Source organism: Heptranchias perlo, chromosome 32 (assembly GCF_035084215.1).
Source record: "Heptranchias perlo isolate sHepPer1 chromosome 32, sHepPer1.hap1, whole genome shotgun sequence".
NCBI lineage: Eukaryota > Metazoa > Chordata > Chondrichthyes > Hexanchiformes > Hexanchidae > Heptranchias > Heptranchias perlo.
The window spans coordinates 22,154,494-22,179,070 of NC_090356.1; the positions used below are offsets into that span (position 1 = coordinate 22,154,494).

The 24,577-nt window shown below is 42.2% G+C and overlaps 1 protein-coding gene across 2 annotated transcripts; it reads right to left on the reverse strand.

The window, feature by feature from the left end:
* Positions 1-814: 814 nt before the first annotated feature.
* wnt4 (wingless-type MMTV integration site family, member 4) lies at positions 815-24,141 on the reverse strand. 2 transcript variants are annotated; one of them, XM_067970619.1, is made up of 5 exons: positions 23,556-24,141; positions 20,297-20,577; positions 11,112-11,243; positions 7,794-7,936; positions 815-5,085 (listed from the first exon to the last, which is right to left on the reverse strand). In XM_067970619.1, exons 1-5 carry the CDS (start codon positions 23,630-23,632, stop codon positions 4,618-4,620), a joined length of 1,101 nt encoding a protein of 366 aa, XP_067826720.1. In that variant the 5' UTR covers positions 23,633-24,141; the 3' UTR covers positions 815-4,617. The 2 variants fall into 2 exon arrangements, with proteins under 2 accessions (XP_067826720.1, XP_067826721.1); XM_067970620.1 differs by having other exon boundaries at positions 20,342-20,577; positions 23,556-24,139.
* Positions 24,142-24,577: the final 436 nt, after the last annotated feature.

The following is a 24,577-nucleotide window of genomic DNA, read 5'->3' on the forward strand; positions in this document are numbered from 1 at the left end:
CAGCGAATATAGCCACTTGTTGGCAGATCCAAGGCATTGGGATCTCCAAGTGTGTGCAGGAGTACTGCTGAATTTTAGTCAACTAAAACCTTGTAGCTTGTCAGCACAGAGCACTGGTAAGCTTCTGCTGCATGTCCAGCTAGGACATTGGTTTGCAATCTGGAACGAATGGGGGGAAAATTCCAGCCTCAGTGACAGGCCTGCCCCTCCTGGTTCCATTACTGAGCTGGCTGGCTGGGGTACTCTGGACAGTCTGGTTTAGGTATTGGATTACTGAGTCTACTACAGAGAGTGGCCTGGGTTCTGATCTTCCATTGCCAGACATGTCATCTTAGAGCTACCCCAAACCCAAAGAGATCCCGTTTTGCTCCCTCTGCAAAGAGGGTGTTTGTGATAGCGAAGAGGTTTAAATTCCACTTGTGTTCTTTATGACTTCGTTAAATAATTTCAGTGGCAAGCTGTGGGTTAGGTCCTTAGGGATCCTTGTTTCAGATGGCAAAATACCCTTTTGAGTGTAACATGTAACTCGGAATGAATTGAGATCATACCTTGTAATTCATACTGCAACAACCTTATGCCAGGTGACTCTGATCAACTTGGCTGTGGGAATTATTATCTCCTTACTTGTTGGAAAACAAGAGACGGATTTGGAGGCAGGTCTATCCCGGCATCCTCAGCAATTCCGAAACCCCTCTATTAAAATGAAGGGACCCAGCTTTAATAGAGTATCAACAGGTCCACCTCCAGTGCGTGGTCTTGCTTTCTCTCACTTTCCAGCTGCAGTAATATTGCACCACATGACTCAAACTGCACTTATACTAATTTTATTTGAATGATACATGGAAGTAACATACCTGATAATGAAATATTTGCTTGTTAAACATAAATGCATTAGGTGCTTTGTTTCTGTTCGGCACTGGGACCTCATAATACCAGGAGCTGGTAATACCTTATATATACAACATAGGTGCATCTGAATAAGGCTGATTTCATTTGGGAGTGCAAACATCACATTTATTAATTCTGTATTAAGAATGTCGTAGACTGAAAATCACATAGAATCTGTCTAAACAAATATATTAGGATTTGTACATTATTTAGATTACACTGGCATTCCTATACAAATCTATTTTGAACTTTTTTCCAGTGTCTCATTGCTCTATTACTAGAAGAGAACTATTACTACTACTTTTCCCCTCTGTTTGCTCTTTAGCCTCCTAATTGGGGCTGCTCTCTTTTAAGCTCCCTCTTTTAGTCAGGAAAATGGTATGGATTTGGTTTGTGTCATGAATCCTTGTTCAAACACTATTGGAGTTGCTGCATGACCAGCCAACTGAAGGCAGGCTTGTTGCAGGGTTAGTGGACTGTGATAGCTACCTCTTCCATCTTGCTGAGGTGGGGCATTGCCTTTCTCCCCACCCCCCTCCCTTAATATTCTTCCCAGAAACACAACAAAATGTGCTGTCAAATAATTGAGATTGGATGACAATCATGGCTCAGAGTGAGAACGCTTTTCTTTCTCAATCCCCTTCCCTCCTCTCCTGAAGGTGCTGACTCTCATGTTGAGGTACAGTTTCATGGGTGCTAGCTGCTCTCTGGTACCTTGCTTCAGTCACCATTTTCTATTTGTGAGCCTGGACAGCGATATTGGTGGGGGATTCAGTCACGGGTGGCATCACAGCCAAGCCTGATCCTGTCCGTACCCGACTGTCATATACATACAGTCAACTGGATAGCAATCAGGAGCGGGAACTCAGGCTGATGTTTACCTTTTTATTCCCCATTGTATTGAGGTCAATTTTAGCGGCCAGCTGAGATTAGCTACCACAGCACAATCTTTTTTTAATATAGAAACTTTTTTCCCTTCTGAATTTGGCAACTTGTCACAGTTTGAACTGTATCGTTCATGAGCTTTGAATAGGAGACGGGATCTATTCAAAAATAAAGAGGCTTAATGTGTTATGAATCATGTCAGCAAAAGCTTTCTATAAAACGAGGTGGCACTATGTAATGTACCTGTGCCATATCACGTCTCATAAGGCCACAATAACCCATAGCAACCCGCCATAGCAACAGCATGGCTATAAGGTAGAAAGTACAATTGGTGCTGTTCTGATGTGAAGGCTCCATACAAATTCATCTGGCACATGAATACTTGGGCAAGGAACTGCCTCGCACCTGTTGGAGTTGAACCTGTTAAGGACTCAATGCGTTCAGGAGAGAGGGAAGGCAGAAGAGAAAATTGATGGGGCAAAAATAATTTTTAGGAACAGGAAAAATCTATTAGTTTCAACAAGCCACAAGTGCACCTAATTGCCTCTTAAACCTATTTATACTGCCTGTTTCAAAGGCTTTCCCTGGTAATTTATTCTGCAACTTTATTACCCTTTTAGTAAAAAAAATTCTGATTGACTTTCCTTCCTGATTTTTCATTTGTATCCCCCCTGGTTTGAGGTTTTCGCTATCGTGAACAATTTGCAGCATTAACTTGTTAGTCAGTGTGTGAGTTGTCAGTCTCCTTCAAAACTGTGAAAACATCATCTAAGGCACCTTAAAGTTTTCTCTTTCCCAAACAGAACTAGCCCAACTTCCTTAGAAGAGGCAGGAGTTATCCAACTCATACATTATTTGCCACAGCAGTACCCATGTCCAATCCCAATCACTAGAGGTGCTGCCATTAAATCTGAATCCAACTTCTACTGGTATTAAACCACAGTTGGTGAAAAGAATCCTTTTTTTTATTACAATGCTCAGTGTTTTGTATTTGCCTGGATCATCTTGTTCTTGTTCATTGTTGTTCAATAAAAGATGCCTGTTCATTTAATGTACACATACAAAATTATACCTAACTAAGGAACAGTTCTTTTGTCGTTGCAAAAAACATTGGCAATGTGAGCCAAGCTAATATACGATTAACATTATAGAGCAGCCTATATTATACAAAATAACACACTGGAATCTTGAAAAAAAATACCACAGTTCAAGATAGCAGCATTGAAGTCAGCACATTGGTGTTTTTACTAGCCTGGCCCACCCACTGGACAGTCTTCAAGATTGGGGATGTTATTGATAGGGGATGGAACACTTTTCCATTTGAATTATCGAGTGTCAGCATCAAGCACTTCCAGGTCAGGTAATAGCCATCAGATGCAGAGCAAAACTCCCTACTCTGCCCAACAATCAGGCTGAGCCACAACCTCTGCACCAGGGTTTTTTTCTATTTCCAAATCAGCCATCCTGCAGTCTTTCTGAGTGATATTGCCAATTTGATGCAAGCTTGTGCCAGTTGAGGGCAGTTTTGTAATGTGGACCCATGCTCACTAACAACTGGGATGAGAGTGCCCAAACTCATTTGGCATAGGACCTTTACAGTCAGCAGTTAACTTGGACTGAATTTAAACCCAGGTCAATGTCTAATTCCTTGCATCACCCAGTCCCTTTGGATGTTAGTTTCTGCCTGGTCTGAAGTGATGTGCATGTATATACAAAAGAAAGAAAAAGAATGTAACTCCAGCACAAGAACAACTGCGAAAGATCAGAGTTAGGATTCTAGATCTTTAACATCTGTAGCACAAATTTCTGTCCAGATAACATGGTCAACAATACATGAACACTAGGATCATTGTACAGGCTAAACTGTACTGTGCATTACATCGTACTAGAAGCAGTATTTGAGATAGAATCTTCTAGGATTCATTTCATCTTGACGTAGTCTCTTTGTAACTGAAATATTCAGAACACTGTTATAATACATTCTGTTAGTCTGTCCAGCGTGCATATTCAGCCCATAAAGGGTTTTTCTCTGTATTTGGTCTTTTTCTGTTTCATCGACTCTATACATTATGTTACAATTGGTACCATCTAAATTATTTATTGACGGTATAGTGCTGTCTTCTCTGTTACAAAAAAAAAATCACACACACGCGCACACGTATTGTGGGGGGAAGTCATGATATGCCAGTCACTGCAAGCTGTCGGGAGCTGTGTGAAAGCTTGTAATGACACAGAGTTTGGAATGTACGCGATTTGGAGGTATTGATATACTGAGTTATCCGGAGACCACTGGAGCTCTGTGAGAGGCGTCAATATGTAACAATAGACAATCAGAAGGCTGTTGAATGGATGGAGAGGTGGCAGCACAAGTCAGATTGGGCTGGATGATCATCGAAAGGGACTGCTGGCAGCTGGAGGTAAGGGTAACTTTTGTATGATCGGAGAATAGCAGGAATTAATGGAGAATTGGAGAGGTATTGACATGAGTTCTAGACCAGATATGTCTGTAAGAGAGCAGTGTACAACTGAAGAGGTATCAATACCAGAATAGGCCTGTGCAACAATACCAATGTCAAACCAGACCATCTTCCGCCTCCTTGTTCCACTTAAGCAGCATCAGTAACAGAGAGGTAAGTTCAACCGGAGCAGTAACAGTCCATGGAGAAGTACCTCCAGATCTTTGTTAGTCAGCAATAAATAAAAATAATAAAACAAGGATCCTTTGGGACATTTTAAATAATGTTTTCTCTCTATCTGTCTTCTTGGAATCGCTGGAGTGTTCTAGTCCCCCGTAGTGACGGGCATTGACCTGGGTTTGCCTGGGCTGACCTGGGACAGGCCTCATCACCGACACGTGTGCATCTCCACCACTTTGCGGCACTGCTTGCACTTGACGAAACAGCACCAGTGGAATTTACAACTGCACCTCTCCACGATCTCCACCTCCTCCGTGTTGAAGCTACGTCCGCAACACATGAGCTCACAACCGTCAATCGCCTTGGATGTCTTATTGCACTGTCGCCCAGAGGTTCCGAGGACCCCGTTCTTAATGTCATGATCACAGAAATCTGGGCTTGAGTCGAGGTACACGAGGTCCTCATCCGTGTGAGGCTTGAACTGTGAGTTCTTGGGCACTAAGACTTTCGTGGAACCGACTTTCCTTTGTTCGACTTCTGTGGCTCCATCAAATTTCTCCTTCAGCACATTGCCTACTTTCCTGAATGGAGGCATGGCTTTCCAGCAAGTCTTCACTTCACACGATCCAGAAACCCCATGACATTTACATTCCACCCTCATGTTATTCAAAATGGCCTGAAAAAAGAATGCACAGTTAGACATTGTGGAAAATAGCCAATGCTAAACTGTTTTAATACTTGATCTGGTGTAGCGCACATTGTTCCTCTGTCACAGTTATATTTGAGAAGGTGAGGGTCACGTTTTGAACAGTGTTTGTTTTAATAGTGCAACTATGACTGAGTCTGGAAACAGCTGCATCCTTGAAGGGGTGGTGATGCTTTGATGGGGAACTTTTGGTGCTGCTTAGTTCCTGGAACATCCTGCTGTCGGGGAACGTTTATGCGATAGCAGACACCTTGTCTGCTGCAGCTCACAATGTGTTTTCAATCTTAGATTTTTAAATTGAAATTAAAATAAGAAATAACAATTTTTTAACTGCAGTTGCAAAATGTCGCTGTGCCCAATTACATAACCATGTTGTCGTAATTGAAGAGGGAAGAGACTTGGAAAGTGGAGGCAGCTTTGGGAGGGACTAGCAGAGTGAGGAGGATTAGTGGAGGTAGCTTCAGAAGAAATGTTGGTGTCAAGTTGAGAGGGTAGCAGAGATGATGGAGACCATGATAGAGTAATGAAGTTATCTTGGGGAAAAAAGTTGTGGCAGTTGGTATGGGAAGAGTAAAAGAGGTCAGGGAGGAGTAGTAGGTATAAATGAGAAGGGTAGGGGAAAGAGTTAAAGAGGCTTGGGTGAAGGAGCAAATGTAATAGGTGGGTAAGAGTAGAACAAGGTTAGGGGAAGTAGTACATGTGGTTGAGGAAGAGAAAAAGAGACTTGGGGTGGGGGAGTAACAGATATACAGGGGAGGGTGAGTAGAAGAGGGGTCTTGACAAGTACTGGGTAATATGTCAGGAGATACTGCAGTCTAGTCTATGTAGGATCAGCTGTCTTAGTTATTTTTATCACTCCGAAGCTTCTATAGGGCCTTCAAACTCGGGTGTTAGGCTGCAGTGTCACTGAGCCAAGCAAGCTCAATGTGTGACCTTCTAATTGGGAGTCAAGCGCTGTGCTATTGGACGTGGAATAAAAGATGCTTTTAACAAGTTTCTACAAACTTTCGACGTTGGTCCATTAAAAACAGTTCAATGGGATAGTTGGTTGATAAAATGTTAAAGGTGCTGATCACCGTGATAGTGCAATGAAACTCACTGTTTTCTTTGGGGTAACATAATTGATTTATGCCACCTTTGTACACAATGCAGTTCCATGAAAGGCCAGCGACATTTCTTATGGTTTGGAGACAAACTGGGAATAAGACTAAGGTTGAACTGATTCCTACATTTCATTGGTTTGGTTATAAAGTCCACTATGATTAATGCTCGACAAAACTATGGTGCCATCTTATGAAGATCAAAGATGGTCAATGACACATGATGCCAAAACATCAGTAATATTTGATAACAAGATGGAGGCCCTTGCAAGATGACGGCAGAGTGGAATGTCCCAAGGATCAGAATTGGGACCTTACTATTTCTAATTTACATCAATGATTGGGAGGGCTGGTTGATGCTGAATAGGCAATTCAGGAAATAGACTCAACACTCAACATGTCCAATCATTGTAGGGCAGCAATCAACAAAGCACAATGAATGTTGAACTATACAGCCAAACAGCAGAATACAAGTAATGCTCAAACTGTACAGTGCTGTGACCAATACAGTAATGTGTCCAGTTATGGTCACCGAGATACTAGGGGGACATTCAAGCACTAGAGTCAGTTCATTTAAGAGCCACAGGCTGACCCTTAGGCCCTGCTTTTAATAAGGCGGGGGGGAAGCAGGAATGGTGCATGCGAACCCCGAAGCGGGGGTTGCACTCGGAAACAACGAAGACGTCGAGGCCAGGCCGATTTTAACGGTCAGACCTCATTTCCATACATTTTATAAGATTCATGCCTGAATCCGGCCAGATGCACTACCTGGCCGGAGGGGTAGGAACGGGAACCTGCAACCAAAATCCCGTGGGAATAGTCCCTGGCAGTCAGGTAACTGGTGTGGGGGGGGGGGGGGGGGGGGGGCAGGGGGCGATTGCGACCGGGAGAGGGGCGGGAAACCCGGGGCAAGGAAGGCCCCAAGTTTCCTCATGAGGCCTGGAGGGATTAAAATCGGGGCCTTAGTATCAGAGAACTGAATTATGAGGAAAGACTTGAGAAACCTGAGCTTTTCAGCTGTGAAAGGAGGCGATTGAAAAGTGGTTTCATTGAGATGTAGCAGATAGTAAGCAGCATGGAAAAGGCAGATCCAGAAAATTACTTCAAACTAAAGGGGGGGGCACAGGCTTAAACTAGCAAAGGGCAAATTTAGAACTGATGTTAGGAAGCTCTTCACACAAAGAGTGATCAACACTTGGAATGTACTTCCAGGTAGGGTAATGGAGGCAAAAACCCTGGAACTATTTAAGAAACAGTTTGCAATGGTAGGGTGAACTTTAGGGTCTTTCTCGATTGATGAATTAAAGTGGGTTGAATGTCCTTCCACATCCATATTTATCTTGCGATCTTATGACAGCTGTGTTCACATACGCTGGCAAATTTTGTCAAAACTATTGATAAAACATCAGTCAGCAGTAATCAGCTATATGTAAACACTCCTAATATAACCTATTTTTCTCTACAATCAAACTGTTGAACAAAGAGCTAGAGAAGCATTTTTAACATTTGAATTGAAATTGTAAAGTTTAAGATTGGGAACAGTTCAGAGTTGGAGCTTCAGGATTATAAACCACGTACCTTCCTCCCTGCCTCGTTGTTATGCAGATTCATTAATGGCCTGCTGGAAGAGGCACCTTTGCTTCTTTCCCTTACATCCACAAAAGATTGGGAAAAAGCAACACCATATGCAATGTTATCTGAACAGCCTGACCACTGGAAGCCTAAACCCAACAGTAATGAAGAAATATTAATGATCAGAACAAAAAACCTGTTTAATTCAGAAGTGAACAATCCAGATATTTTCAAGGTCAAGTCAAGCCTAGGCCAAGTCGGGAACTAAACCAAATTCAAAATATAGGAATCACAGTGTACCTTTTCACATAAACGGTAACCTGACAGGTTAATTAACAGCTGCACATTAGTTTTTTTTCAATGTTTTCTCCATTTGCCCCTCCTGAAGGCATTGATATTTTTTGGAATACATGTGAACGTATGAAAAGAAAGGTGAAAAAACAGCTTCAGGCCCATCAAGTTCACCCTATCCAGTAGACTTTGTAGCCTTATACACCATCCTTTCAACAGTGTTGTCTCTTGGGATGAAAAAAAATAGAAAAAAAGACTAGCCAATTAAGAAAAATTGCTGGCAAATTACTCTCAGGCAAACTTACTAAGGCAACAAGAAAGCTTCAGAAAATTGTTGTTGCTCATTTTGGATCGCAATCTAAACTAACTAACCATGTATCCCCTACCACTGGCGATGCCCTCTTCTCTCAAGAAACCCATCAAGTTCCCTTTTAAAGGACAGCAATTATCTCATACTCACCACTTATTGTGGAAATCTGTTCCCGAGTTTGATGACTCTCTGCAAAAAGAGATACTTCCTGGCATCTAACCTTATTCTATCTATAGATTTTATAGGCAACAACTCTCTGGCACCACATATGTTCCTATGTTCCTATAAATCCCCATGGAGACTTCAACCTAAGGCCCGGGACATTTTAACTCCCGGGCCTCATTTAAATGAAGCAGCACTATCTTCCTCCCCTAACTGGTGGGAGTGACATCAAGGCTGGCGGGCAAGAGTAGAAATTGGGTTGGGAGCCCAAGGACGCCAGGGCACCCAAGAGCATGGACCCTGGCATGAAGTTGGTGCCAGGGAAAGGTTTTGGTAGCAGATATCAGTGCTGGGAAGGAGAGTTAAGGCCGGGGCAGGTGTGGTCCTAGCATTCCTTGCGGGGCCCAGATGAACACTCCTGCTCCACAAGGATTCCACAGAAAAGTAAAATTAACCTTCTGGCTACTCCACTGACTCCCGCCAAGGTATAGCTGTTGGGTTTGACCCTATTGGAGCCTCCGGAATCCGTGAGTAAAAATGACGTGTCGCCGATGACATCATCAGGCCGCGACATTTGATTGACAAGTCGGCCTCTGCCTGCCTGGAGTGGGCGGCCCTCCTGTGACCGATCTGAGGTCCGTTAAGTTGGTGGCGGGCGGGAACACGGTGCGAATACCCCTCCCCCTGCTATCTTAACCCACACCTGTACTGTTCCTGCTGGGAGAAGGGGGTTAAAATTGCTCCCAAAGTTCCTGTGAGTGTTTCAATATTTGCAGAGTGGCCTACACAGAAATCCACTGCAATAGTAGTAATGGTAAAACACTGGACTCCCAACTATACTGACCAATTTCAAATTGACACAATGATATGTTTAATAGTTCTTGGGGTGCAACAAACTGAAATGGAGACACTCGTGAGTTTTCTGTCAGTATGGAGACCACATTTACATTACACTTAGGGATCTTCAGTTCAGTTTTGAAACCCCCACATGGTTTTACTTTCCAGTTTCTAATGCAATGGGGAGTCAGATCACTGTTCAGACTCTGTGTTTGCACACCAACTCCAGCATTGCAGCAAAGCAGAAACCACTGTTCCATTTTTTTGGGTTACTTTACTCTTTTTTTACTCTAGATATTTTAGGATTTCATCTTTTAGACCATTCTTGCAGGTGACCCCTAGCTCCCTATTTCCTAGAAAGAATGTTTTCACTTGCCCAGATGTCTAGGTAAATTTGTCGAGTGCCCAGGAAACAAACAGTTTATTTCAGCTACAGGTTTTATCATACGATCTCATGTGATCCTCCTTGTTTTGGAAGGTGGACTTTGACTTAGGCTTTAATTGACAAACAGATTTATTAAACATTAAAAGGACAACAAATTGTAGCAGTAACAACATTTTTACAGTAGCTATTAAGCACAGCTAACTCCTCAAAAACTAGAAAATATTAAATAGTTTATCGCTGCTGCGCTAAACTATTATTATATAGTGATTCCTTTCTTTTTCTCACCGTCTATGGAAGCTATCTGGCCTGACTAACTTTCTTCGAAATCTTCAGGCAGACCCCCCGATTTGAACAAGACAGGTTAATAAATCCCTTTAAAAAAATTGACCAGGACCGCACAGATTTAATTAATTGTTAAATTCAAAAGAGTTGCCAATCAAACACACATTTCAACAAATCCCACAAGATTTTTGTATTTGAATTAAATGGCTTGTTCGTTCCCTCAGACAGGCACAGAGAAACTGACTCACATCTGTAACAGTTGTTTCAAGTTAAGCTGATACATGACTTCTGTGGGGGCAGCTGGTCTTTAACCCCTTATGTACCATGGTTGGAGCATGGTCCCAGCATGTAGGGATTAAGAAGAGGAGAAGGATAGGATATGGCAGCACTGTTCCTGCCCTTAATGATGTTCTGAATGCACCATAAATACCCAGGCTGCTAGATGGAGAGTTATAATAGAAGAAAGACTTCATTTCAGGGAACATGGGATTAGAAAGGGGGAGAACAGGGTCTTCGAAGATGACCACTGGCCATTAATGAAGTTCTTACTTTACCCGAAGTGGTCTCCCTCTATTTTAAGGTCTAATATGTAGTTGACGATGAAGTACATTAAATGTGATTTTTTGTGTTCATCCACGATGAATGTTAGTACTCGAAGATGGAACACTTTCCCTCTGAGGCACCTGGTATCAGCATCAAGCACTCCCAGATCAAGTATAATATGGTTAGATGCAGCATACTCTACGTCAACAATGAGCCCCACCCTAATCTCAGGAAAGGACCTACTTCATTTGTGTGATTTTTTTTCATTTTTCACACCAGCCATTCTGTGGCCTCTCTCAGTCAGATTGACAGTTAATGCCCAATTATAGGTAATTTGCGCTGCACACCAGGAACTGGACTGGCAAACTTGTTTCATGTAGGACCTGTATAGGCAAAAGACACTTTCTGCCCATTACTCTGGGTGAGTTTTGAACACAGTTCTCAGAGGAGAAAGGCCAATGGCTAACTCACTGCAACATCCAGCCCCCTGATGGAGCAACATTTTTAGACTTACCATCAGGGCTCACTCCATGGACTGTGCGATCACAACCACACTTTTCCAGCTCTCCACTGCTGCAGGCACGAGTAACTGCAAAGGCCACTCCAGCAGATGAGATTGCATACACAAAAGCTGCTTCTCTTGTTCCTGTATTTATAGAAATGGGAATGGTTACTCAACCACATCACTGACCAACTGGGATGTAACAATACCTGTATAGAGCAGAACAAGCTAGGCAGACCCAAGTTATACTGTCAGCTTCTATGTTGCTGTCTGCTCAGCACAGATGTAGCCCTGTGCTTGTGCGTGTCAGCTAGTTAGATTTCAATGTTAGGAGCAAGCTGATAGGTGCATGGAAACTGACATTTCTGAAAGGACCACCTGGGAGCTATGCCTGCTACAGTTATGTTGAAAATCATTTCTGATTTTTCCTCCACTCCAATGGGCTTTTTCTATATTGAGGCAAAATGGGTGCATATCGACACAAAACTTGGAACCATAATTTGGGAGTCAGATTGGTGGTAAGATTGTAGACTACATTAAAGGCAGAGATGTAAGACCGCCACCAGGAAACAGTCTGAAACCGCTGGAATTTTACGAATGGTGTGGTATAACTTCAGACCCATTTTAATAGCTCCCAGGTAGTCCTCTTGAAACTTCAGTTTCTACGCAGTCTTTGGCTTGCTCTTAACATTAAAGCCTAATTGGCCGGTGCATGCATGCACAAATTTATACTAATGCTGGACAGAAAACACAATTCAGGGGCTGACAGCAACTCAGATTTGCTGGACCACCCCTCTCCAACTGGTCTGAGGCCATTACATGTAGCATAATTAACCCCTAAAATAAAGCCAACTACTTTCTCTGACTGAGCATGAACTAATGGGCCAATAAAGATCATACTGTTTTCGATCATGTTACTTTAATGGCTGGTGGGTAGGAATGTGGGTAGGAATGTGAACAGGAGCAGGGCTGTCTTACTGCAGTTGTACGGGGCTTTGGTGAGACCACATCTGGAGTATTGTGTGTAGTTTTGGTCTCCTTATCTGAGGAAGGATGTCCTTGCCTTGGAGGGAGTGCAACGAAGGTTTACCAGACTGATTCCTGGGATGGCAGGACTGACGTATGAGGAAAGATTGGGTCGACTAGACCTATATTCACTAGAGTTTAGAAGAATGAGAGGTGATCTCATCGAAACATATAAAATTCTAACAGGACTAGACAGACAAGATGCAGGGAGGATGTTCCCGATGGCTGGGGAGTCCAGAACCAGGGGTCACAGTCTCAGGATACGGGGTATGCCATTTAGAACCGAGATGAGGAGGAATTTCTTCACTCAGAGGATGGTGAACCTGTGGAATTCTCTACCACAGAAGGCAGTGGAGGCCAAGTCATTAGATGTATTCAAGAAGGAGATAGATATATTTCTTAATGCTAAAGGGATCAAGGGATATGGGGAAAAAAATGGGAACAGGGTACTGAGTTAGACGATCAGCCATGATCATTTTGAATGGCGGAGCAGGCCCGAAGGGCCAAATGGCCTATTCTTGCTCCTATTTTCTATGTTTCTATGAAGCTGATTTAGCCATGAGATGATTACTGAGAATGAGGCAGTCCCATGCTGGTATGGAGAACAGTAATTTTACTAAAGTGGAATTGAGGTTTCCTATTACCAAATTTAAGACTGTGTGTTTTTGCTCTAAGCATTGCAAATAGATTTATTTTAATCCTCATATTTCCTCCCCTTCTCACCGAAAGGTGCTAAGGCTTGCTGGGGTGGGGTTAATAGAGCATCTTCTGCCCGGTGGCACTTCTCCCAGGTGACCAATCTTCATGAGTGATCCTGGAAAATGACTGTTGGTAGAGTATAAATCATGTGGGCATCAGGGCTGAGTCCAGCCCAGCCCTCATCCGATATCCACATATACATTTTATAATAGGACCCAATGAAAAGTGATGAGGAGTGTGAATCCTGGTTGATTTCCCCCTCCCTAACTCAGGGGTGCTGAAGCCAATTGTAGCAGTCGTACCACCATCAGAGCTGAGGTCAGCTTACTCAATACAGACTAGGACATTCTTGATTTGTAGGGCAGAGTTTTTAACCTCCAAGCTGTTGGGGAGTTTCATGTAGGTGGCTTAGACTTCCATAATGTGGGGCCCCTTTAACAGTGTTTCATATTAAAATTGTGTTCTAAGAATTGAGACTGTCTAACAGGAATTAGCGCCAATTGGCAGTGTCAATTGGATTGCTCCATTTTAATTAAGTATCTGTTAACACACAACAGTATTATTTGCTTCAAGAGGGAATTTCACTCTTATAAAAAGTGGCCCCCAGCCTCACTCAATCTATGCTAGAGTGGATTCTTACCACATTAACAAACTCTTCATTTACAAATAAAACTATTTCCTCTCAATAAGCATTGTACCAGACAGCAGGCACTTATACACTAATGCTATTAATAATAATGATGTATTATAGGAATATGATGCAATTTTCCCTTACATTGAAATGAGCAATTGATTCCCCTGCCACCAATATTGTTTCTCCAATTTTCTCCTCATGTCTCTCTTCCTCTACTGAAGTTACTGACTATGGGAATACAGTTTCATTGGCGCTGGCAGCCCTTTATTACCTTGCTTAAGTGGTCATTCTTCAATCAAAATTTGCAGGAGAATGGGACTAATTGGATAGCTCTTTGAAAGAGCCGGCATAGGCATGATGGACCAAATGGCCTCCTTCTGAGCTGTATGATTCTATGATTCATTGATATATGAGCTGTTCCGAGTGTGGTATTGAATAATGCAGACCAGGAAGGTCCTGGGTTGGATACCTGGTCGGTGTTCAGTTTAGGAATAGGGATTAAGATTGATCTCAGCTTTTTTTTTATTAGGCAAGGGTATCAAGGGATATGAAGCTAAGGCAGGTAAATGGAGTTGAGGTACAGATCAGCCATAATAAAAAGAAAGACTTGCATTGATATAGCATGGTCACATCAGGATGTTCCAAAGTGCTTCACAGCCAATGAAGTACTTTTGAAGTGTAGTCACTGTAGGAAACACGGCAGCCAATTTTCACACAAGGCCCCGTGATAACAAGCAACGTGATAATGACCAGATAATCTGTTTTGAGGTGTTGGTTGAGGGGTAAATATTGGCCAGGACACCGAGGAGAACTCCCCTGATTTTCTTCAAAATAGTGCCATGGGATCTTTTACGTCCATGAGAGCAGACAGGGCTTTGGTTTAACATGCGGAAAGACAGCATCTCCGACAGCGCAGCACTCCCTCAGTACTGCACTGAAGTGCCAGCCTAGCATTTGTGCTCAAGTCCCTGGAGTGGAACTTGAACCCATGACCTTCTGACTCAGAAACGAAAGTGCTACCAACTGAGCCACAGCTGATACGTTAGCCATGATCTAATTAAATGACGGAGCAGGCTCCTGGCGCTGAATGGCCTACTCCTGTTCCTATGGTCCTAGTGACCCATTGCTGTAAAATGCATGTGTGTCCATGTTTCATAATGACAAATTTGGGTGTTGTCTCTGTGATGTCTCCATGGTCAAACAACCTGTTGATACTTGTCAAAACTGACATAGTTAGAATGCAATTTGCAGGAGGGAGCAGAGGATACTTGGCACTGTGGAACCACACTCATAACAGAGGGTTCAGAAGAGGGGAGAACATTGGGGAGAAGAGGTGATTCATATTCTGTTTTTTTTAATACTGGGAAAATTAAACGTACAGAAAACCCCAAATGTATTGGTATCACGTATAAAACATTAATGGCAATCGAAGTTACATTTCATAGGAATTCGTGAAAATATGTGATTAGTGTTCAGTATTGATAGATTACATGACAGTTGTACAAAATCTATCAACCTCCAACAGGGCGTCATTAATTATATGTAACTGATGGACACAATTCGGTTACAAATGAGCCAAATCGCCGAGTACAGGGGCTGAACGAGCTGCTCCTGTCCCTGTATTTGTATCAAGATTGTTTTTAAAAACCTGAGCCTGAGCTAAATTCGCGATTTGAAATAATGTAAAACTATTTAACCTCATCGGGAAAAAGGGAAGTCCCCGAAAACACGCTGGGATAGCGATGTGAACTGAGATGTCATTCCTGATGCTTCGTCCGTCAAACCTGATCTTGCAGGGTTAAGCAGTGACAGTGGAGGTCGCTCTAATCCACGGAATCCCACTCGCATCAACACATCTCCCGCTTCCAACATCTGCTGCTATCTCACTGTTTGTTATTCACCAGCGACACAGCACAGTCCCATTAAAAAGCTCCATTACACTGACTGTTAGGTCCTTTACAGAGGTTGCAATTTAACCGATCAAAATTGGCAAGGGCAAGGAAGGAAACAGGTAAAGGGATCGTTTGGCTCTTGTCTTCAGAGCTTAAAGTGCTAAAAGAGTGTCAAGTCCTGTTTAATACCACTCAATAAATTAATGTTTAGGCCATTTCTGGGTTTGTTTTACCCGTTCTGATCCCAGACTTTATTCAGTTTTAACCCGCAGCAATGGTCTCTCAAACCCCCTTGGTCACTTAATTCGAATTCAGTCCAGGGTTAGCTCCGGATTGCGCTCTATAAATTGGAGCTCCGACTGCCCCCCTCCCCCCTCTCCAATTTCTGCCCTGCTTAGTATTTGATACAGTTGCACGAGTATTGTCTGGTACCTCATCCGAGTGGCCATTCTTCATGTGAGCTTAGACTTCTATGAAGCCTAGATTTTCCGACTAGTATTATTTTAACACCAGCCTGTATTAAAATAACAGTAATGTCGGTAGGCCATTTGATCATTGGGACATCACAGCTGAGCCCAATCCACATTCATGCCCATACAGTTCCATTAGGAGCCACTGGATAATGATCAGTAATGAGTTTTCCCTTTCCTTGCCCATTTATGCCAAGGTCAAGTGGAACACTTCAAGGCTGGATTTAAATAATACTTTTGCATCGATGCAAAGTGGTTTTGGGGTTCATTAATTGCCTAGAGGTCACCTCACATCAGTTTGAGTCCCCAAAGTAAAAACGCAGCTCTACTTCTGCCCCAGCTGAGATCAAACACTGTGGATGGAACCTAGGACCTTTCTGGTCTTTATGGCTCAGTTGCACACCAGTCAGTGTTTTTACAATGAGTTATTAGGTGAAGGGATCTTGAACTAATGTGTGCCTTTATATAACAGGGTTGGATGCCAGTTGAGCTGTGAGAGTGGACAGTACTGGCAAAGTGAAGTTCTGCACATGCACTTAAATAAATGAGCAGAGCTCTGCCCACCAGGATCTGAAGTTGACGAAATGTTTTGTGTTAGTAAAGGACAGACTGTCCTACATTACAAATTATACCAGTATTAAAAATGCAAAGATGGTTCAGCGGACTAACTGGATTATTTTAAACTCTAAATGGGTTTGCACTGGTTGCAGTTATACTGCAGGTCGTGTAAAGTCTAGATGTTGTGAAATTATCTCCTTGAGATGGTCTCACACTGCTTGTCAAAAGTCAAATTACCCTGATATTGGGACTTCAAATCACAGATAAGTTGTGCTATATAAAAACTGTGTTGCATCAATGCAGAAACTGGAATCTAACTTGCCTATAATACTTTGATGTAAATAAAAATCTGAAAAAGGGGTCACAAATACAAATTGCTGCCAGTGAAATTTTAATGTTCATATTTAAAATTGTGCGTGATGTGTGTGTGTGGGGAGGGGGGCATAGGTAGCATCATCCCTGGGGCCGATTCCGCACATTTCTGCTCAGTTGGGCCCTTTGCTAGCCTTGAATTTGATGTAAAATAACCTCTTGCAGTCCCAAGAATTCAATGTTAAGTTTTTTAAATGTATTCCATGCATGATTTCCATGATCTAATGGCAAATATATATATATGTTTGTTTACTTACATGTATTAGATAGCCATATATTTATCTATCTGCTGATCTGGTTAGCCTCCACAACACCCAGGATTCTATTGTAAATCCAATTGTAGTGTTACTCCAATAAGTTTTACTTTCCCAACCATCTCTTTTGATTTATACAATTTCCTCCAGATCCCAAGTACTCACAACCAAGGCATTGTTTTATGTTCTAATTTACTTGGAATCCTTTAAATGTCTTACTGGACATCTGTCCCTGATTTACCTGCACTAGCTTGGTAAATCTATGATGTCTTTCCTTTTGTTGCTATCAATTTAATTCTGGATGTAATCCTTCTTTTACTTATAACTGATCTTGAACTCTTTCCCTGGTCCCAGTGTCATAATCTCACATAATCAATGTCTGACCTATATTATGCAGCCCTGTCACAAAATGACTGCTCTATGTGCGACTGTCCTGACATTGCTGTCACTGCCCTGTATGTGACAACAACAACTTGCATTTATATAGCGCCTTTAACGTAGGAAAACGTCCCAAGGCGCTTCACAGGAGCCAAAGAAGGAGATATTAGGATAGGTGACTAAAAGCTTCATCAAAGAGGTAAGTTTTAAGGAGGGTCTTAAAGGAGGAGAGAGTGTGGAAACAAAGGGAGGTGTAGAAAAGGAATTCCAGAGATTAGGGCCTAGGCGGTTGTAGGCATGGCTGCCAATGGTGGGACAAAAGAAGTGGGGGATGCACAAGGCTGGAATTGGAGGAGCGCAGAGTTCTTGGAGGGTTGTCAGCTGGAGAAGGTTACAGAGATAGGGAGAGGCTAGACCATGGAGGGATTTGAATACGAGGATGAGAATTTTAAAATTGAAGCATTCGTGGACTGGGAGCCAATTTGGTCAGCGAGTACAAGTGTGATGGGTGAACGGGACTCCGTGCAAATTCGAATACGGGTGGCAGAGTTTTGGATGAGCTCAAGTTTATGGAGGGTTGGCGATAGGGGGCCGGCCAGGAGAGCATTGGAATGGTCGAGTCTGGAGGTAACAAAAGGATGGATGAGGGTTTCAGCTACAGATAAGATGAGGCAGAGGCAGAAACAGGTGATGTTACGGAGGTGAAAGTAGGCAGTCTTCGTAATTGAGTGGTTTTTTTTGTGGTTGTCCCAAGATTATTTTCACTGCTGTGTTTGACTGCCCTGGGATTACTATCTTGCTCTGTACGTGACTGTTTTGTGATTGCCATAGATGTCCTGACATGGTATTGCTGATCGATGTGTGACACCACTGGGATTGCTGTCTGCTCTGTGTGTATTATCTCTCGTACTATTCCCTTCATTTGTATGTTTCAACTGCATTAATCCTATGCACTTAACTTGCCCACGCTTGAATTACCATGAACAAAAAGAAAAACCGAGAAATCTGAAATAAAAACAGAAGATGCTGGAAATGCACAGCAAATGGGTCAGGATTTCAAATAGAAAGACGGGGGAGGAACTTCCAAGTTCGGCAGGGGGTTGGGCGGGGGGGGTGGTGATAGGGGGAGGGTGGTAAAACAGGCAGTAGTGGATTGGCCACCCGTTATACACCCTGTCAATTTCCCTTTCCATTGATTTCAATAGAAATGAAAATCATGCGCGGTAAACAATAGGCGGCCAATCCACTCTCGCCTGTTTTACACCTCCGCCAAAGTTGAACATTCCGCCCAAGATTTCTGTCCAATTTCTTGAATTACTGACACTTGTTGACATTTTTACTGCTGCTATATAATAGTGTTAGGATCTGTGCCATAATCAGTGATCTTAATTATTTTTCTGTCAACAGTCTTCTCCCCTCCTCTCCTTAATTTGTTGACTCTTTAGGCCCGGAAGCCCTCTGATATTTCCATGTTGGCCATTATTGATATGTGAACTCTAACAATCAGCAGGCACTTTGACCACAAAGGCCATTACTTCCAAGCCCAATCCTGCCCTCACTTAATGTCCCAGTGCACAGCAGGGGTTGCTGGATAGTCATGAGGAGTGAACTGTGGCCAACTGTTTCCCCCTTAACCGATGGGTGCTGGCTGAGACTTAGGATCAAACCTTGGACCTTCCTCATCTGTAAGGCTCAACTACTCACTGGATAAACTCACTGAGCCATTAGGGAAGCTCCTAAATTGGTGTTATCCTGAGATTATGATCATTACGTAATCCTTCCCGGTATTACTGTCATTTCTACTCCGCATCTGTATATCATGTATCTCTGGATTACAGTCCTTGTCTGACATTGCTAGTTCAGATTGACATTTTATCTCGCGATTGTTATCACTGATCTACACTTCCTAGTTTATTATAAAAACAATAAATTTACTCTCGGTTTCACAAAACACCACCAAGGTTGAAAAGAGTAAGGGAGAAGGCAAATTACTTCAAGGAACAGTGATTCCAAGCTTGGGCTTCAAACCCTGTAGATTATGGGAGGAAGGGAAGACTGAGGGAGGTAAAGAGTTCCACGGTTTTGAAGTCTTGGGAAAGAATGAGTTAACGTAGGAGATCGTGTAATGAATCATGATTTCAACACAGTGACGAGGACAACATATTTGCAGTTAATGAACAACAAGAGAAGAAAGCCAAGGGAGTGTTGATAAAATAGAGAGCGATAAGAAATCTTTAATTGCGGTTTATCCTTTATTGGTTTTCCAATAATTAATTTCCGGAGATAGAGGGGCACAAAGTTTCCAAATACTCCATCTGTCCTATCCCGGGATTGCTGTCACAGATGTGTATGTACAACCATTTTCTTAGTATATGCATCAATGTCTTTCATTTATGGGCAATCATTACTCATAGTCTCAGTGTCTTATCTGTTCAATTCTTGGATTATTATTCCTGATCTGTGTATATTAGATCCCAAGATCACAATGATGTATGCCCAGTTTTAATATCAATAACCTTGTTTCCTTGTGTGGGAATTACTAACTCTTATAAATGCAAGTTATTTTCTTTCTTATCTCTATCTTGTGTGCTTTTCATCCTGTGATAGCTATCCCCCAATTCTCCGACTACATTCCTGGATTACATGACAATAAAAGAATTTTTAGAAACAGGACAAGATCATTAAGGACAGCAAGTCTGTCCCCTTTTCATAGGTCAACTCTATCTCCCCTACTTCTCACCACATTTCTCAATCTCTCGCTCCAGAAAGACATCCAATTGTTTATTGAACCCAGTACTGTCAAACTCTGCAACTTAATTTAGCCTCTTCTGTCACTGTTTTAATTGTGTCTTGTCATTGATTCTTACACTGTTCCTGGTTCATATCCTGGATTTGTTGTCTCTGATCTATGTACCTTGTGTGCTGTAACCCGGGATTATTGGCCTCGGTCTCTGTGTACCTTGTGTGACCACTTTGCCGAATACAGGCAGTGTGTCGACAGTGGAGCAGTTCCATCGGCGGTTTCTGAACTGATGCTGACATTCTTCTATCGCCAGCTCCGCTCCTCTCCGCACTGAGTCCATCACCTCTACATTCCGCTTGCAGATCTGGATCTGTCGGTTTATCAATCCCTTCAACCTCTCGCACGTTTCCTCATCCTGAATACTGGCGATCGACGACAGCTTGGCAAGATACCTGTTAAAACAAACAGAAGGCAACGGGTTAGCAGGAGCAAATATATAAAGCAGGGATCCGCATTATAAACAATAGGGGATGTAGCAGTTTAAAATAACATGGGGTTCCACCACAGTGTCTTGTGTGTTCAATCCTTGGATTATCATTCCTGTTTGTGCATTAAATCCCCAAATTACAATGATAGATATATGCCTGGCAAAGCGGATCCGTCACATTTCAAAACGGGGGATCCACCTCAGTGTAAAACAGAAGATCTATTACAGTACAGCCAGATATCATAGCTTCAGAACCCAAAAGACATTCTCTGGGCCAGTGCCAAAAATGTCTCAGCTATCTGTTTTCTCGACTTTCTTAATGTTTAGCATTTTACACTCAAATGTTTGTAATCACAGAAGTCAACACACGACGGAGATTCTAAGCAAAAAAAATGCGAACGAAAGTTGTTTGTAAATTCCATCTTTCCAAATTCGCTCCTTCAGTAAAATTTGAGTTAGAGAATCTGAGCGAGCTTTAGATAAACTCGTGACAACTGTTAAAAGAAGGAACCATAGAGTGAAGACACATCAAACAGGTGCCCCCAAGGATTCGACAATCAGCTACACGGCAAACTCTGCTCTTCTACACATATTTTCCAATAATATTTGTAATATTTTACTGGCAGATTATTTTTTTTTGATAAGAGGGGTACTTTATCTCGGTGATGAGCAGTTTAAAAAAAAAGGTTCAGCCCTGCACCTTTTCCCTTCAGGGTATTTAAAACGGAAGCACTCAAGATTTTGTGTGTGTTTGGGGAAGGGGGTGTAGGGATAATTATGTTTTAATTTTGGGGGGGAGAATAATTATTTACTATTTGAATTCTTGTGGAAAAAAATACCAGAAATTGGATTGTGGGAATTGTGTAAGTCGAATATTGTGTTATGTATCGTACATATTTCGCTCAGTTCTAAAACATGTCATTTTATCGGTTTGAGGAGTTTTTTCTACATTAGGATATGTTACTGAATAAATCCTAAGATTCCAGTTGATCCGCCAATAAATATCTACATTTGAAAACAAATTCTTAAAATAATCTACAGAAAAGAGGGAAATTATTAAGCCCGAAAATTAAAAAATAACGGGGAAAACTATTTAACTAAGAAAGATGTAAAATCATCTCATCCTCGCTGTGTATTTGTAGTTTATGGGGAATTATCCTACTAAGTTTCACATTGGAGAAAGGACCTGGGGTGAATTATGGACACCCTCCACTTGCCTGGAGGTTAATGAGTTCTCTCTCCATATACCAGCATGAAGCCTGCCAGGTCAGTCAGTATAGTTTTGGTAATGGTAACAATGCAGATTCCTGTAAACCAGGACACTCCGGGTCTCACAGATTTCTCACATTCTAAACGTTATTGGAAATTAACACAATTCTTTGTTCAAAAAAAAAAATCGCCTTTTGTAATTAAAGGGTTAAGGGTATCTGGATATTTCTTTCTGCAGGTTGGTACACATTTATTTAACCCTTTAACCTCCCTCCCCCATCCCCCCCAACCCTCGAATAACTTGATCGCAGAAGAGGCTGCCCTGCCTCCCTCTTTTGGGTAGGATCGCCCATAGTAAATACAAATCAGACTGGCGAGGTATCTGTTGTTTGGGCGGTTCACAGTCAGCACTGTGACTGTAAACGAGACTGCTGTTGTGCAAAACTGACCTTCAACTCCCCCAAACAGCTCCCCCTCCTCGGTTTTGCCCAGTATCGTTTGGAAAACAAATACCTTCTTTAATCAGACATGGGAAATAGACAGGTCCACCTCTCTCACACTATCTATGTTTCACTCGTTCTCATGTTTTCTCTCTCGCGGAATACAGGAGGAAATATATATGTTTCCCCAACAACAGAGAAGGACAGAACAACTGTATTTAATTCCGTCGCTCTATAAATCACACGAAATGCTAATTGTGTAGAGCCAGCATCACACTCCCTTGGAATTACCTTGCTTTTTTTTTATTGCCACATGCTGATAATTTAAATACGCGCGAATTCTTGATGGAAGCAATTTTTAAAAACAATTCTAAATCCACCCCTTACAACCATCCCTGTTATACATGGGTCTGGTTATAAGCAATTTTTTGTTATTACGGGTCTATATTGGAGAAATGTCTGTGTCTATGTCTAAATACTGACAATTCAAACACTGGACATCACTACAATATAGGGAGAGGCTATATCCCAGGTACCATCAAGCTATTATTATTCTATTATATCAACATTTTATTCACGACTGACATATTTTGACTCGTTTCCTTCTTAAAAATAAAATTATTGGAATAAAGCAGCCTCGGGGGAAACCCACAATTTAAACAACACGCCTGTCATCTGCCGGTACCTTCACTCACAGTATGAATGAAAAATGAGGATTAATTGAAAGCACGTATCTACTGAAGTCTAGAACAGGTCTGTACAAGTCTATTTTTTTCTCTCACTCTCACAGATCACCACACCTAACTAATCAAAAATTAATGGATTGAAATAAATAAATAAAAATGACACCCACCACCCCGAGGGGCATTTATTATAGGCTGAGTGATGTGAGTAATTTTTAAAAAAACTTTCAAATCTTATAAATATAAATGTAACTTCACTATATTATTGTAGAACAAGGATCATTTTAAATTGCCAAATACGTTTGCTATTTAAAAAGGGTGATATTGTTTTATTGGGAAACTTTCAGAGCCTGAATGATAACAGAGTGAGAGTCAAGGGTTAGAGAACACTCTTCCAGATGAATCTGAATGTCTGAATTTTTTGAAAATCACCAAAAGACAACAGGGAAACAAAATATGATCTTTTTTTGGAAGAGAACGAAACTTGACTCCCCCACCCCCCATGCATTCTGCATGTTGCACCATCCCGCCTATAGATGAGAGAATTAAAACCTTTTTTTTGTTGCAACAATAATATAAATGTAATAAGTCTTAATAATAATAACACTTACAGCCAGTTACTAGCATTTGCCGAAAACAGAGCCAAGATCAGGACGAGAAGCGAACGCAGGAAGCAGACCGGAGTCATCACGAAGTTCAGCAACCTAAAATCCAGGCAAAAATATCTGTTCCCTTAATTGCAGATGATTTTTTAAGTGTTTCAGATTTTTTCCCCCATAAAAATCACATAAAGTGCAACAAGTCTTTTTAGTTTTCCAGGCTGTTTGTTACAGGTTTTTAAAAAAAAAATCTTCGCCCAAAAAAGATCCACTCAATTTCTTAAAAGTTATAATCAAGAATGTCGCCAATATATATATAAATATATACGGACGGAGAGATCGCCTTTAAGTGCTGTTTGAGTGTGGTTATAAGTGATTTCTGGTGAAATAACACAAGCCTTCCACGGTCGAGGGATGTGATGTGGGTTTAGCGGAGGTTCGGTGAAGCTCTAGCCGGGTCCAAGCGCGCTCTGGTTGGGTTGGAGAGGCAGGAGGTAGCGCTGCGAATCCCGGTGCGGTGTCGAAGGCTTGTATCCGTGGGATGTTGCGCCTAGGCTGGGTGAGCAGGAGAATGCGAAGAGCCGAGCCGAGCCCCGCTCGGATCCCTGATCGGGCACAGAGCCCCCCCGGGGGCGTGGTAGGCAGCACAGGGTTGGACCGACCACCGCGTCAATCAGCCCCACAGGCTGCTTCCATTCGCCGCTGTGTGTGGTTTATAGAGGCGCTGATGAGTCACTGATTCACTGACAGGAGCACCATCTGACAGCGAATACACCAGGAGATCCGGAGAGAAAAACACTGAAACAACCGGTAGAGGGAGAGAAGTAAAAGAGAATGAGGGTCACTGGATTTCTCACCCTTTTGGTGCAGGCATTTCTCCTTTTAAGACTTTTTAAAAAACCGACCAAAACTTAGTCTTATCAAAACGAGTTGTTCTTTTTTTCCCCCCTATCATTTCTCTGTGGCAAGTGATTGCTCGTGTTGGTTTACAGTCACACGGGCACCAGCATCTCTTGGGCACATCACCCAGTTAG

Bases quoted from the DNA above. Each gene is read 5' to 3' on its own strand.
- wnt4 (XM_067970619.1), bottom strand. From the start codon at position 23,632: ATGACTCCGGTCTGCTTCCTGCGTTCGCTTCTCGTCCTGATCTTGGCT. The intron at 7,937-11,111 runs GTAAGTCTAAAA...TGTTGGGTTTAG, and splicing joins CCATGGAGTGAGCCCTGATG to GCTTCCAGTGGTCAGGCTGT. The intron at 5,086-7,793 runs GTACGTGGTTTA...TTCTTTTTTCAG, and splicing joins ACAACGAGGCAGGGAGGAAG to GCCATTTTGAATAACATGAG.